General features: G+C 38.9%; 1 protein-coding gene across 1 annotated transcript; it reads left to right on the top strand.

Moving 5' to 3' along the window:
* Window positions 1-1,887: 1,887 nt before the first annotated feature.
* Window positions 1,888-5,120, top strand: LOC134658377 (zinc finger BED domain-containing protein 4-like). Its single transcript, XM_063514049.1, has one exon. The coding sequence runs from the start codon at window positions 2,837-2,839 to the stop codon at window positions 4,769-4,771; it is 1,935 nt and encodes a 644-aa protein (XP_063370119.1). The 5' UTR covers window positions 1,888-2,836; the 3' UTR covers window positions 4,772-5,120.
* Window positions 5,121-16,693: the final 11,573 nt, after the last annotated feature.

A 16,693-nucleotide genomic window follows, 5' to 3' on the forward strand; every position in this document is an offset into this window, starting at 1 on the left:
TATATATATATTGTATGTTTCCATCTACAAGGCACGTTATGAATAATCAAATAGAAAATTTACTAAAAATATAGTTTTTCAAAGGACTGTCTCATTTCAAACATAGCAGATAGAATCACACTATCTTTGTCTTACACTGCACCCAAAAGAAAAGGATGAGTATAGTTTTTGTTTGCTCTTATTTACTGACAATTTGATTTGACCAACTATATGTACTTATTATACACATTTAAAAGAGAAACGAGAATCTGGACACTATAATGTAGTGTTTGTCCTATGATATAATTACTGTTACGGTACGGCTGCATATACTTAAGCCGGGGAGGTAATAGGGGCATTAAGTTATTTCACCATTACTGGCCGGATCTAGTAATAGAGCAGATATATCGCTTACTGCAGTCCGTATTACACAGCACATAGATTAAAGACAGTAAGGTTTTTTTCTACAATAAAGTCCTTTACTGTCCTCTTAGGGCGCCGTCATCTCGTTCTGTATTTGGCTGCGTTATTCTCCTCAGGCCATGATAAGTAAGGTCATAGGTATATATACATAGTAAACTCTTTGATGTATAAATCTCAAGTTAACTGTGATTCGTATTTGCAGTATTTGGAAAAGACCAACATACTGCCGTATTCGAACTTCAAGATATTCACAAGAGACGACACGTACTAGATCCATTCTAGATACGTTATAGTTTAGATATCAACTAGTTCTCTTTTGCAGCGCAATTCGGGCAACCAATGTCACTTTTACGTTATATAGAGTTAGATATCTATTAGATGTGAATTGGATCTCTAAGTCATATCCTGTGGAAATCGTTCAAGAGTATCTCCAGAATCGCGCAAATGTCAAATTTGACAGGTTAGATCTTAAACATATCGTTATCGTATCTTGGTGATGTCTAATAGATGTCTATTTCAAAATTCGAATTGGGCCCATATGTACCTACGAGTATATACTTATTTTAGTAATTTGGGTCATTCCGTTTTTGGTTGGGGGCGGAACATCTGATATTCGCGGAGTTCACAAATACATATTTGTATATTCTACAGTTTACAGTACCTAAACATTTTTTTTTCAGAAATGCCCAGCTTCAGAACAATTTTAAGCACGACTTCACAATCCATAAAAAATCTACTTACTTAAAACCACCTAACTTGAAGTTGCGACGTGACCGTCGGGAACACTGGTGCAATTGTTTTAACCAACTGAATTACCGAGGCTTGTATTATTTTGCTCTTATTTCTTTTCGTTCGCTACATCGATGTAGTGCAGACTGTGCAGAGATCATCACCATAGGTGTCATTCAAAAATGTTCACTACTACCCAGCGTTAAAAATCGGAATTGCGTTATATGCCTACGTCACTCTTGCATATTTCGGCGACAGATAAGGAATAAGCAGGAAACAAAATTTCGATGTTCGTTTTTAGCGGTAGGGTCTTTGCTAGCTTCTATCTTTCGTACTGTTCACAATATCCACAGCACTGAGGCTCCGACTGCAGTGAAAGCTGCATCGGTCTGGTGCAGCGAATGCACACGCTACTAGTCTTGATACTTGATTTATTTATGCACTTATTTGCAGGCATGCTGCACATGTAAATGGAACAAGCTGACAACGGCGTCTGTCTGCAAAGCTTTCATTTCTTTTTAAAGTTCTATACCAAAATGGTTTCTACCAGACCAACGCTATCTTGCAATGCTAGTCGTTCTATTGTAAGATCCGATGAAATCTGTGAAGATTATTTCAAAAGGTTATTATTATTAAATATGTTTTTATGTCTATTTAAATACATTGGTAACATCTTGCGTCCTGAAGTTGCTTAAAACCTTTAAATTCAATATGAAATCGAACAAGCATTCTTCTATTTGCTTTCCAATCCACTAAGGTCCGACCGAGATCTCGGTCTCGGTCTCGGTCTCGGCAGTCTCGGCCGAAATTCGGGCCGAGATCTCGGTCTCGGTTCTCGGCCAAATAAGGCCGAGATTCTCGGCCACGGCCGAGACTGTGAAACCGTTCCGATTTGCGAATTTAAACTTTCGCGCGCGGGTGGCGAGCTTGTCGTACGATCTCATTGGCTGCCTGGTGGGTTTCTGCGACACTTCGTGTCAGTTCACTTGATTTCTATTGGTGTTTAATTTAACATCTAAACCAATTAAGTAGGTGAATTGGCGGAGGATTATCAAGTAACCACTGTTGTGTTTGTTTATGTTTTGGTGTACTACTAAAAGAATAACATTAAATGAGATACATAAAGGCACATTAGGCACAGTGCTTAAAAAATTAAGAGTTATTTGCTAACATTGTTGTGTGTTGTGTTGTGTACGAGTGAACTTTAAACCGTAGGTAAGTACGTAAACTAAACATTATTTTGTGTTTTAGGTTATTACGATAGATTTTGCGACGACTTTTAAAGCTTTTTATTTAACGATAGGTGGGTTGGGTACTAATATTAAATGAATGAAAGTAAATGACTTATTTGAACTTTATGCCTACTAGTTAAAAATCATATTCAAATGGCAGTAGCGATATTAGTAATAGTAGTAATAGTGGAGACTATTTGGAACTTAATTTAAATATGAAAACTAAATACTGTTTTCGTGGGTTCGTGTTCGTTCAACAAAGTTCGTGTTGCTTTGGATCTAGAAATTGTTGTTATTTTATTTGATATGAATTGTTAAAAAGGCAAGAACATCAGAAAATTACTTAGTTGACTTACTTTTTACTTCGTTGATTTGATTTGATTTCCTTTTGTTTAATGTTTGATATTTAACATGAAAATTTTATTTTTCAAAAGATACCTACTACCTTGTTACAGGTACATTTTGCATTTGCAATGCCTAAAGTAATAAACCCTATTTGGGAGTATTTTGAAAAAAAAAATTCACAACCATCTAAGGCAGAATGCAAGCTCTGCAGGAAAACAGTGTCTCTGGGAAGTTTGCAACCTAAGCTTCAAACTATTAAAGGGTTAAAACTACATTTATCGAAATATCATTTGACAGAAAACGAACATTTTTTAATACAAATAGATGACCTGAAAAACCAAGCAGCTGAAAAGCAAAATAATTTAAAATCAGCGGGCCCTGTACTTCTTGAAACAGACAAGAAGACTCAACCTACGATGCAGCAATTGCTGGCGAATCCGCCAAAAGCCCAATGGCCCCATGACCATGACATAACAAAACGCATAGATAAGGCTATCATGGATTATATATTAGTTGACATGCAGCCTTATAACACTGTGTCAGGAAAAGGATTTAAGCGCTTAAATTTTGCGGACCCTGCAGGACCAAAAAAATATAAATTGAAATCTGAAAAATTTTTTCGCACCCAACTAATGCCGGAAACTTTTGAAAAAGTTAAAACTAAAGTAGTCAATTTGCTATGTGAGGCCGAGTGGATAAGTTTTACTACAGACATTTGGTCAAATCCTACTAAAACTTGTTCACTTCTGAGTTTTACGGCCCATTTTGTGCACAATGAACAACGACCAAAAGTAATCTTGGGTGCATCAGTTTTAGAAAATGACCACACGGGCGACTATATCTCCGAGAAACTGAAAGAAGTAGTCGAAGATTATAATATAGGCTCTAAAATCCACCTTGCTCTTCGCGATAATGCTGGGAACATGGCCCGTGCTACAAGGGTTGCGGAGTACGATTCGTTGGGCTGTGTGTCTCATACACTACAACTGGTGATTCATGACGCAATTTTATCGGTGCCAAACATAATAACAATACTAAAAAAGTGTCGTAAAGTAGTCGGACACTTTCATAGAAGTGAGCAGGCACGGAGGTATTTAAATACTTTCCAAAAAACTTTAAATTTACCAGAACACACCCTATTCCAAGACGTGGAAACACGTTGGAACAGCACGTACTTAATGTTGTCACGGTTGATTGAGCAAAAAAATGCGATTAATCTATACCGTGTCGAAAGGGGCTCAATCAATGAAATTAATAACGAAGAATGGACGACGATGCAAGATGCTGTCAGTGTATTGGAATGTTTTTATGAGGCCACATTAGACATGTCGTCAGATGCATCATGTGTCTCCTTGGTGATACCTTTAGTAGCCATGTTAAGTGGAAAACTTGCGTCAACTAGCGGGCAAAGTCAGTTTGTAGCGTCGGCAGATACTGCAATGTCAGCAGATATAGAAAACAATGAAAGTGATGCTCTTCAAAATTGTGCTGCTGCTGAGATGAAAAGCAAGTTGTTGTGCTCACTCAATCATCGCTTTTCATTCATACGAACATCGAGCCCCTTAATTTGTGCAACATTGTTGGATCCCCGATTCAAAACAAAATATTTGACCGAAAACGAGGTAAACGGAGCCAAGACTAAAATTTTTGAAGTTTTACAATTAGGTACACCGGCAGGACTTGGAGAGCGTCAGGGTGGAGCGTCAACTTCAGTTAGATCCGTCAATGAGACAAGTTTGTGGGCAGCTCACGACTCCATCGAGTCTGATGACGACCCAATGACGGACAACTCACTTGAATCGTCACTTGACAATTATCTGAGAGAGCCAAGGCTGCATAGGAATGCAAATATCTACGAATACTGGCATTCATCGCCTTACCAACTCCTGCGCCCTGCAGCAAAAAAATTTTTGTCTGCTCCACCAACAAGTGTGGCTAGCGAACAGCTTTTTAGCAGGGCTGGTCAATTGTACGACGAGCGGCGTCACAATTTAACTGGCCACAACGCTGAAAAGTTATTGTTTTTGTGCTATAATATAGAACTATTTAATTTTGATTATTAATGTCTTTTCGTCGTCTTTTATCAGACCCACTTGCACCAACCAGAGTTAAAAAAATAAATGGTAAACCTCGCATTTACTTTTCAGTTTCGTACATGGCGTGATGAATCCTAAGTTAGCTGTTTAATTTTTTAACCCTGGTTAGCGCAAGTGGGCCCGAGAAGAGTTTTGTATGTTTTTAGTCAGTATTTATGAAAATACAGTTTTTTTTTGCAAAATACGTATTTTTTCTTTCTTTTCTCAAATTCTCGGTCTCGGTCTCGGTCTCGGCCGAGAATTTCATTTTGTCTCGGTCTCGGTCTCGGTCTCGGCCGAGACAAAAAAAGTGTTCTCGGTCGGACCTTAATACGAACATCGAGCCCCTTAATTTGTGCAACATTGTTGGATCCCCGATTCAAAACAAAATATTTGACCGAAAACGAGGTAAACGGAGCCAAGACTAAAATTTTTGAAGTTTTACAATTAGGTACACCGGCAGGACTTGGAGAGCGTCAGGGTGGAGCGTCAACTTCAGTTAGATCCGTCAATGAGACAAGTTTGTGGGCAGCTCACGACTCCATCGAGTCTGATGACGACCCAATGACGGACAACTCACTTGAATCGTCACTTGACAATTATCTGAGAGAGCCAAGGCTGCATAGGAATGCAAATATCTACGAATACTGGCATTCATCGCCTTACCAACTCCTGCGCCCTGCAGCAAAAAAATTTTTGTCTGCTCCACCAACAAGTGTGGCTAGCGAACAGCTTTTTAGCAGGGCTGGTCAATTGTGCGACGAGCGGCGTCACAATTTAACTGGCCACAACGCTGAAAAGTTATTGTTTTTGTGCTATAATATAGAACTATTTAATTTTGATTATTAATGTCTTTTCGTCGTCTTTTATCAGACCCACTTGCACCAACCAGAGTTAAAAAAATAAATGGTAAACCTCGCATTTACTTTTCAGTTTCGTACATGGCGTGATGAATCCTAAGTTAGCTGTTTAATTTTTTAACCCTGGTTAGCGCAAGTGGGCCCGAGAAGAGTTTTGTATGTTTTTAGTCAGTATTTATGAAAATACAGTTTTTTTTTGCAAAATACGTATTTTTTCTTTCTTTTCTCAAATTCTCGGTCTCGGTCTCGGTCTCGGCCGAGAATTTCATTTTGTCTCGGTCTCGGTCTCGGTCTCGGCCGAGACAAAAAAAGTGTTCTCGGTCGGACCTTACAATCCACATCAGGGTGCCTAGCCAAGATGCCAACCGTTTGCGCTACGACAACGCTATCTGTCTTTCTATCGCACTAATACCTATATGTATATGTAATGTAAGATGTCCCTATCTGTCGTTATGCTATAGAGAGGGACAAACGGCGATCATCAGCTGATTATCTTATGAATAACGCCGTTAACTATTAACCGGTGACCAACGCCTAATAAAATCTGAGGGCCTACCGCGAAACGCGAAATCGACATTTCGTTGTCTGCCACTCTATCGCTCGAATTTGTAAGAGAAGGCCCCATCTTAGATTTCAAGTACCAAATCTGCTCAATCCCTTGTAGCATTTGATAGCTAACCGGAGATCAAAAAGTGGGGAAAGTTGCGCCTAACGTACCCGTTAGCCCTTCAGCAATTACTGGGCCAGCCCACAAGCTAGAATACCTAGATCTGTATCTAGACTTTACGACGGACTGGGCACAGTTGTGTTGGTAGCGTAGGTATGTGATCTAAAATTGATCTTGATCGTATCATGTGTTCCTTAAAAATGTTTGAGATAATTACTTATATTTTGTGTCTTATTGGTAAAAGGGGCATTCCAAGCTTTCTCGTAATACCAGCGAATTTTATTTCGTATATTACCTTCATTTTTTCAACAGTTTTACCTAGTTCCTTCAGCGTTTAATTTAAATTCAAAATAGTGATGTGTAAAAAGCGTAAAGTCCGCTAAAATATAAAATAATCTATGCTATTGCAAAAACATAAATTACTCAACGTGTTACCCCACATACACCCGGCTAAGCGCATCAACAATCAATTATCGCCGTTAATAGGCCGAATCACCAGGTTGAACCACAGACCTAGAATACATACAATGTATCCCCTAACTGTAAACGCTTCGAATCGGTGTAATTATTACCGCAAACTAGTGCAGCCAACACAATAAACGTAAAATAAAAGAACAATGGCAACTGGCTTGATAAAAGTCGCTTAAAAAAAAGTGGTGTTCCAAATTCAAATAATTTCCCACACGTAACGTTACGCGGGCGGCCATCCAGCACAGGCCGTTATACGCGCGGCAGTGACCTACATAACACTTGTACATTTTCGCTGTGATCTTGCAACTGGTTTCTGAACTAACCTTAATGTTAGTATCTCTCTTCGCACTATACACTACCGGCTTTGCACGAGTTTCTACAACCTAAATGTGTGTCAACGCAGCAATGAATGAGTGTGCCGGTTATGTTGTGTCGTGGAATAGACTAGAAATGTTTAGAATGTAAAGGCTTGGTTTGCTGCGCTTTCTGATTTTGCCGAGAAATTGTCTAAGCCATTTCAAAGTCACGTAGTTACTTATCTGCTATTACGTAGGACGCTTTGGCTATTTATTATGTTGGCGCTATGAATCATAGGTTGTAACAAATGGACCATGGTAATAGATCAGTGTATTTACTTATTTGTTTGTCTATGTTGGTTGTATTTAGAAAGCAGACACTGGAATACTGGACTCGAGCTGAAGGAACATTCAACATAATATAATTCGTAATAAGAATACCCTCTTGTATATAGGCAGCATTACTAATGAAATAATATAATTATAATATGTAGTTTTATGTGTCCGTAATCTCTCGTTCTTATAGTTACTACAATTTAACACCAACATTCCAATTAAACCCACGCATCGGTACAAAATTAAGTACCTAATATTTAATCGGTATTAATCCGTTATGACATTAATAGGAACAACTCAATATTCATCTTAATAAACTCGTAAAACATCAATTAAGCACAACTATATGCAAATTGGTAGATAAAAATTCAAATAGAACGCACTAACAAACATACGTACGCGTAACGGAACGCCCAAATAGCGTAGGCTTGTTAATATTAACTTAGAAGAAAAATGTAGTAACTGTTTATAATATTCATACACAGTTATGACCTATACTTTGGAGATGAATGTTATATCGTTGCGCGCAATGTATGACTCGGTTCATACAAAAGCTCTGTAACTGTATTATGTGTATTGGACTATTGGTGTTATTTAACTGACATTGTGTGGAGGCGGTCGATTCTTAGAAATATTGGGTTGATTTGCGACACAAAAAATCCATTTAGGTGTAACGGTGATGACACGTTAAGGTGTAACTAATAAGCGGCTCCGAGATGATCAATCGCGATTAACCACATTTCTCATTCAGAGCGACTGAAAAAATTCGCAATCACGGGAAAGATGACGATTGACAGATGAAATTGGTGGGCGCCAATTCAGCAAGCAATGGGGTTGGCCGGTCAACCGATGTTTTACATTATATAGCCACAGGGGGGCGCCTTGAAATTTGACAACCCTAAATAGCCGAAAGGGATAGTGCCATACATTAAAAAGGGCAGCATGATTCATCCCTGAATCGCTATCAAACTTGTAGGAAGTTTCTGAGTCCCTGAGGCCCTTATAAAGGATTTAATGTTGACATTGTATGTTATTTCCCAGTCTTTCTTAGCGGCAACATAGCATAAACTTCAGACTCTTATATAATAAGTCATTTGCTAAGCGAGTCTGAGAGAGGTTGCCCTACTGCTGTAGGTACTTTTCCCATCTGGAACATTCGCGTGAGTCTACAGAAGCGCCGACTTTCACCGCGCCCCACTAGATGGCAGCACAATGCAGATTGTAAGAAATATTTGAGTTAAGTGGTAAACTTGGATTCAAATAGTTATTTAAACATTGCCTCGTTTTTAAACAAATGATACACATGATGTATAATCATCTTTTATGAAATTGGCACGATTAAAAGCTGAACTGTATAATACATACAACATCGATTTGTGAAAGCTGACATACGCCGATCGAATGAGTGCCGGGACGTATAGGCAGATATGTAGTTAGGTACTTTCTAGAATAAATTAGGGTGTTTTCCTGGACCGACAAACAAAGTGATGAGAAAAATGATCATTTTGAAACGCTGTTACATCATAAGTATTATCATAACCAAATCAAAAACGGACGGACAGAGTCGCACCATAAGGGTTCCTTTTGTACCTTTTTGGTACGGTACCCTAAAAAAAAAAAACAGTGTAATACGTTATTTTTTGAACAAGGGAGAAATATTTTCATTTAACCTTAGTGTTATCATTGAAACTTTACCAAGTGAAACATTTCCAAAATTAAGCTTAGAATAAATGTTAATTTTAATTTATTTATATTTATTTAATGTAGCATCGGTAGCAGACGTTTCTGCTGCTGCTGTTAAAAATTAAATTTCCAAAATTCCAAGGTTTCAAGTCGAAATTGAGCGTTGCGAAGGGTTCAAAGCATGAGGGAAACAGATTATCATTCAACAGCCATTGGAAAAATCATACAGTTCTTCGTATTCTTGCACTATATATTGAGTTTTTCGTATTCTTGCACTATATATTCCAGATTAATACTGGTTTTGATCATGCTTCTAAAGGCTTCTACAGACGTTGCAACAATGGCATGGGGTTTTTAGATAATTGCTCGCTAAGTAGGAGTAACGAATTCAATCGATAGACCAAATGCTGTAACGTATTACAAATCGTATGCGATCAATCGTGACGTTTGGAGAGGTCATAAGGCGCTTCGCTAGCTTCTTCAGCTATCGTTGAACCACATCATCATGTTACCGAAATGGATGCCACCTTTCCCCCGTCTTGAGTAACGCGCGCGCGCCGTCGCCAATGCATCTGGGTCGCGCGATTCGAGGCCGCGTGCCACTTCCGCCGAAAGTCGCGGTCAAGTTCGGGGCCAGGTATGGCACGGTTCGTGACCTGGGGGCCTAGCCAAGATGACCATCGTTTGCGCTACGACAACACTTTGTGTCTCTCTGTCGCTCTGACATATTAAGTGAGATAAAGAGACCTGGCGGCCTAGCCAAGGTAACGATCGCTTGCGCTTCGCCATCGAATCGCTTTGTGTCTCTCTAACACTCTTCCATATTAGTGTGACAGTGACAGTTGCGTTTCGTTCGCTACGTAGAGTTAGCGATTGGCAGACAATATTAGTCTACAGGGGCAGATAGCGTTTCGTTGTAGCGCAAACGATTGGCATCTTAGCTCGACACCCTGAGGGTAAGATGGCCGATGTCACCGTGGATTTTAAGTTCTAATAAGTATGTAAGACTGTAAGTAAGAGAAAGAAGCATATTATATCTACTGAATCCGAAGCACTGAAAACTGCAAGACCTCACTTGGACCGGTTGATAATAGACATATTACTTAGAATCATAAGTGTACATCCAAGAGAAATATTGTTAAATACAACTCACAATACAACGAAAATATAAACAGTGCGATGATTGTAAAGAAAGTTTTACCGCTATTCCGACAGCGCCGCGCCGTCCAAAGAAAGTGCGCGGAAATACGTTACACCACAGCGAAAAGAAATGCCACGTAACGAGGCTCATATTATACAATCTGTGGCAACACAGAGGGGAAATAAAAAAAAAATACGAATTTTCTTTTAAATCTGTATTTGTAGAATGGTAATATTTATATTGTAAGTATATTTATATAAGTCCAGCTAGGGTGTCCAACTGCTGGGCAAAGGCCTCTTTCCTCCCATTCGCCTTATCCCGATCTTGACTCGTCTCCCACGGGTTTCTAAATGTTCCTATCCTGTCTAAGGTAGAATACTATGCCGAGAACATAATCATTCATTGACTTTCTCACAGACATGACTATCTACCTACTATTTTTCGCTATAATATTTAAAAATAGTTTTTGGTAAGTATCTAAGCTCGTATTCTTTCATGACCTGAATTGAGACGTACATTGACTTCATATACCTACGTTCTTTTTCTAACAAACGTACCGGTAGGTATAGTGAATGTAATGTCCCGTATACAAACACCGCATTGTGTCTGTCAACCCAAATCAGAGAATCTGCACGTTTAATACTCGTTCTTGTTACACGCAATATACTTGGTTAACTGTATTTTTAAGTGGCTCGCTTTAGAAAACAGCGTAGGTACTCTCATCTTAAAGGCTGGCACCGGCGCACTGACAACCCTACCCTGTTACAGCTGTCCATGGGTGCAATCCGTGGCTGTTTGGGTGTTATTTGGCTACATGCGACATGGTAAGTAAGTACCTAAAGCCCACGTTGTGGCAAAAATATGAACTTTCATGGGCTAAAAAATTTCATACTATTTGATATATCTCGACTGTTAAATAGATAAGCCGCCAGGCGCCGCCGCCACGGTCTTGCACGGCCAATATCGGCATAAATAATAACAAATAGAGAAAGGTTCATCAAAGCCGGACATTGGTCGTGCGTGCGCAGCGAACAATCGCGTTTCTGCTTACGGGAAATCGCGCATTTTCCAGTGTCGCGGCGAAACGCACTTATGCAACGAGCGATGCAACAAAACCGCCGTTTCTAATATTACACACATGCATTTCAGCTTTCCTCGGCATACTCTCAAGTAAAATGGCCGGTAAAAAAATCTAGTGCTTTCTTTTTCAATGTCGAGCGAAACAAAAGACAAAACCGACAAAGGAAGGAAAGAGACGTGCCACTTTATGTTATTGCGTGCAAATGTTAGCGACATTTGAATTAAGAAGCGGCAGAGCTGCCCGGTTTCCCGCCAAACGACTTGACAGTTTGCGCTCATAGACACAAGACTGTTTGTTTTTTAACGGCCAGTGTTGCCGGTTGGCGGGCGCGCCGCGATTCGCGTGCGATGAAATGTGGGACAATCGAAAGCCTTTCTCTGGTTAGGTATTTTATTCCGTTAGTTTTTTTGTGGCAGCCATTACACTAATATGGCGGGTGGCATTATTTTTTCGCTTTGTCACGTTAGATCATTCTTGTTAGACGTTCGAAAGCTGTTCTGCTTTAGAATCGGAGTCGCATAACTGTACACCACTGGAGAGAAATGATGTAATTGTAATCGCTCATGTTCTGCTGGATTTTCTGCGGTTATTTTTTTTTGTTCTGGTAATGAAATGCTTTTTCATGGTCATTCTACCGGTGTGGTTTTATATTAACCGTTAATGTTCTTCAGTTTAATCTACTTATCTACCTCAATGATATTATATAACCATAGATAGGTTATACTCATACTTGAGGAGCACAAAAAATACTTCCATATTTATTTACGAATAAATCTGTTACTTTTGATTAATTTTCTCATTCCATCCATCTTTGTCACACTCGTTGATAAACATAAGGTCGTCTCTTTCTCTTTCGGTGTGCGGGAGCTCATTAGCACGTGCACATTTCTCGCTTGTCCAGCCGCGTCTAAAGGCAACTTGTCCAATTTGTCACAAGGTAAGCGCTTCAATTTTGGAACGCCTATAACCTTTCTTGAGTTATAAATCATTGATCTACCTACCTACTTTTATTTTGTATTTACTTTTAGGATTAAACATATTTTTTTAATGCGTATAATTATGCGAGATGACAAATAGGATTGATGTGATATTTTACCTATAGACAGTGTATGTTCAGCAATAGTTAGGATCTTTTTTTATTTATTTAACCTTTAACCTAAAACGTTAACTTTTTAAGTTTTAATTTCGTGTAAAGAGTAAGTTTGATAGAAAGTAAATACAGTGTAAGCAGATTTTAACACCCCGACCTTAATTCTAGCACATTTAAGATTTATCTAACTTGATTGTGGTTTTCCATCAGAGAAGGTTGACTGGTAGAGAATGCCGTGCATGAAGTCCACCTTTTGTCACTGTATATTTTTGACTGTGCAATAAAGTTTAAAATAAATAAGGGTCCTTATGTTTCATTTGCAATAAGGGCGTGTTTACCAGAATTGCTGTTGGAATTTCAGATGAAAACGTCCTTATTACACTTGAAGCATAAGGATCCTTCTGTGATGGAAAGCCACATATGAATACTACTTTACCCATAAATCCTTTGTAAACACGGCTCCCACACAATAAAGAAGCTGTAATGCTATCAAAATGGGACGAGACGTTTCTAAAGACTCATTCAAATAATCTCAAAGCTATCAAATCTCGTGCCTGAAGCGATTAGCATAGAAACACGCTGCAGCGGATGTCCCAGTTGCGTCCCGTTATGGTGAAAGTGGCGGCCACGGCCGCTGCACCGACTATGTAAATTATGCAATTACCGGGGCTGCAGCTCTTTCTAATTTGCAGACGATTTGTGTCAACTTCATCGCAGTTTGTAATATTTAAATAATAGACAAGTTTTGAAAATAAGGTACTTGATACATGTTCACTTCTGGATGAGATTGGCTCAGGACCGGGATAAGTGGCGTACTAGAAGAGAGGCATATGCTCAGCAGTGATATATTTTAACTTCACGCACTACGTTGTTCATACTGCATTTTATATAGGGATTTCTATAAATTTTTAGTCTGTTCCTGTAAAATTCTACACATGACCTAAGGTAGTAGGTATATGTACGAAGAACTAAGCTGTGACCTACGTATTAGGCATCATATAAACAAAAAAAACACAAAAATGCAGAAAGCTTTAGATTCGTTTGAATTAGTTAGCATTAGGCACTCCGTTTCAAAAATTGATTTTTAGGCCTATAATCAATAACTTGTACCGTTAAGCAAGCATACTCCGTAATCTATATACATATATAAACGTGAAAGACCTGACTGACTGACTTAAATCAACGCACAGCCCAAACCGCTGGGACTAGAAAGTCCATCCAAATCTATATATATACCTAAACGTGAAAGACCTGACTACCTGACTTAAATCAACGCACAGCCCAAACCGCTGGGACTAGAAAGTCCAAATTTGGCAAGTAGGTTCCTTATAAGGTTTAGGGGTCCACTAAGAAAGGATTTTTCAAAATTCATAAAAAAAAACTCTCCTGCGCATGCGAAGCAGCGGGCAAAAGCTAGTACTTATATAAATACACATTATATATACAATATAATCATTTAATTTTGTAAGAAAAATTAAGGTAACATGCATTTGTAAACATTTTCAGTTTGGTGACCTGCTGACCGCGTCATAAAGGAACAATTCAACATGAAAATAGGTACCTATCTAAAATTAAAAACACACTCAAACTATTTATACATTTTGTTTACCAAGAAATAAATTAACGGAAAAACACAGCAGTAAACATCAGACAATATTTCCAGTGCATTTCTTTCGAATGTTTCTGACGCAGACAGCTCAGCTTGACGTCACTATCGACAGTTATTTGGTCTTGTTTTTTATAAAAGAAAGGTTTAATAGTAGGCCACATGATAAAAAGCGCCCAAGCATTCATATTTATCACTTTAAATGTATAAACGGTATATAATTATAACGTTAACTGAATATTAAGCGTTCTGTGAAGGTATAATGCTTTTGAACAGTAGCTATCCTCATCAGCTTGGATAAAGGATTGTTCGTGATAATTAGGAGGAAATGAATTATACGTGCAAGGAACAAAAAAAACTATACTTACTCATCCTTTTCTTTTGGGTGCTAGTACTAGTGTGAGACAAAGATAGTATGATTCTCTCTGTCTATGTTTGAAATCAAACAGACCTTTGACACACTATTCGCTAGGTGCACGACTGGTGCTGCCCTCATTTTGGCGGACTTTCTACGTTAAATCTTATGGAGTAAAACTAGTTCAAGCGGCTGCCACTAGTACTAATGGCGGACATTCCATAAGATTACCTGTGTTTGTGACGATCAGCGCCACTTCCCCCTTGTTAAATGTTTATTTTAAATTTCGAATTTCGCGCCTTATTTGAATCCGTCTCACACTTGACGGTTCTCATGTCAATGTCACTTCATATTCTTGTACTCCGTGGCACATATATTTTACAATAGTTTTTTCCTAAAATTAAAGCAATCTCTACTAGATTCCTGTTAATTTTCGTTTCATTTATCAGGTTAAGTGCCCAGTAAAGCCTAGAAAAGAAGGCAGTGCAAAACTCTCAGTGCAAAAGAATAAAAACGTGTACATTGAACTGACAAGAAAATTTCGTGACTTGCAATTGTTTCTTCGTAAAAAGTGTTTGAAAAATGGCATCAAATAATCAAATGGCATTAATTGAAAAACTAACCGGCCGTGAGAATTATGCTACATGGCGATTTGCGGTAAAAACTTACCTTCAACACGAAGAGTTGTGGGATTGTGTTGAACCGGCGGCAGACGCTGTAATACCTACAAAACGAGACACAAAAGCAAAAACGAAGATAATCCTTCTAGTTGATCCTACAAACTATGTACATATTCAAGAGGCCGGCACCGCCAAAGAAGTATGGGAGAACTTGTCAAAAGTGTTCGACGACTCTGGGCTGACACGCAAAGTCGGCTTACTGCGTGATCTCTGCAATACCTCGTTAACCGGATGTCAAAATGTAGAAGAATATGTGAGCAAAATAATGAATACTGCCCATAAGCTCCGGAACATAGGCTTCAAGGTAGATGACGAGTGGCTCGGAACATTGCTACTCTCTGGTCTACCTGAGTCATACCAGCCTATGATCATAGCTATTGAAAGCTCCGGCGTGAAAATAACCTCAGATTCTGTAAAAGCAAAATTATTGCAAGATGTTAGATGTATGGAGACCGACTCCTCAGCTTCAGTATTTGTCGCAAGCAAGAAGCTGCACAGAGGCCACAAGAAGCAGTCTAAAGGGCCAAGATGCTATTCCTGTAATAAATACGGCCATAAAAGCCCCGAATGCAAGGAAAAGCCCAAGGATACACAGCGTCATAAGCAGAGCAGTGCATCATATGCTGCTGTGTTTATAGCTACATCAAGTCAAGATGATGTGTGGTATGTAGACTCAGGAGCAGCTTATCATCTTACAAAGCACAGAAATTTGCTACAGAATGTAGTTGCTCCTCCGATAAATAATATAAAGGTTGCCAACAAGGAAGTGTTATCCGTGCAGGGCGCAGGGCAATTAACTTTAGACACATATGATGATAAAGGTAAAGCAAACAAGGTGCTTTTTACAAATGTGCTCTATACTCCTGATCTTGCTAACAATCTCCTGTCAGTGAGTGAAATTGCAAAAACTGGTGGCAAAGTAAATTTTGATAACAACGGGTGTACTATTATAAACAATAGAGGTCAGATAGTAGCAACAGGCACCCATATCAACAACATGTACAGGCTAGATATGCCTGGAAAAGGCTATGCATGCATGTCTGACGTTGCAGAACAAGAAGATACTTACTTGTGGCACCAGAGAATGGGGCACCTCAACTTTCAGAGTCTAAAGAAAATGACAGAAAATACTGATCATGTAATTTTCTCGGCGAAAACAGAAAATGTGACATGCATAACATGCCAAGAAGGTAAACAGACTCGATTACCTTTTAAAAGTGAAGGGCCAAAAGCTAAAAGTTTGCTTGAAGTGGTTCACTCTGATCTATGTGGACCTATGGAAACTCAGACGCTTGGCGGAGCAAAATATTTTATTACATTTATTGATGACTACTCAAAGAAAGTGTACGTGTACTTTCTCAGGAACAAGTCAGAAGCTCTAGAAAAATTTAAAGAATTTAGAAACGAAGTTGAGAACCAGCTCAATGTCAGGATCAAGGTGATTCGTACCGATGGTGGAACCGAATATGTTAACAAAAACTTCTCTGACTACTTAAAAGGTGCAGGTATCATACACCAAACAACCACACCGTATAGCCCACAAAGCAATGGATTATCAGAGAGGATGAATAGAAGCCTTGTGGAACGAGCAAGATGTATGCTTCAGAATGCCAATTTACCAAAGAAATATTGGGCTGATGCAGT

Source organism: Cydia amplana, chromosome 22 (assembly GCF_948474715.1).
Source record: "Cydia amplana chromosome 22, ilCydAmpl1.1, whole genome shotgun sequence".
NCBI lineage: Eukaryota > Metazoa > Arthropoda > Insecta > Lepidoptera > Tortricidae > Cydia > Cydia amplana.

Excerpts from the sequence above, each read along its gene's own strand:
- LOC134658377 (XM_063514049.1), top strand. The coding sequence starts at position 2,837 with ATGCCTAAAGTAATAAACCCTATTTGGGAGTATTTTGAAAAAAAAAAT.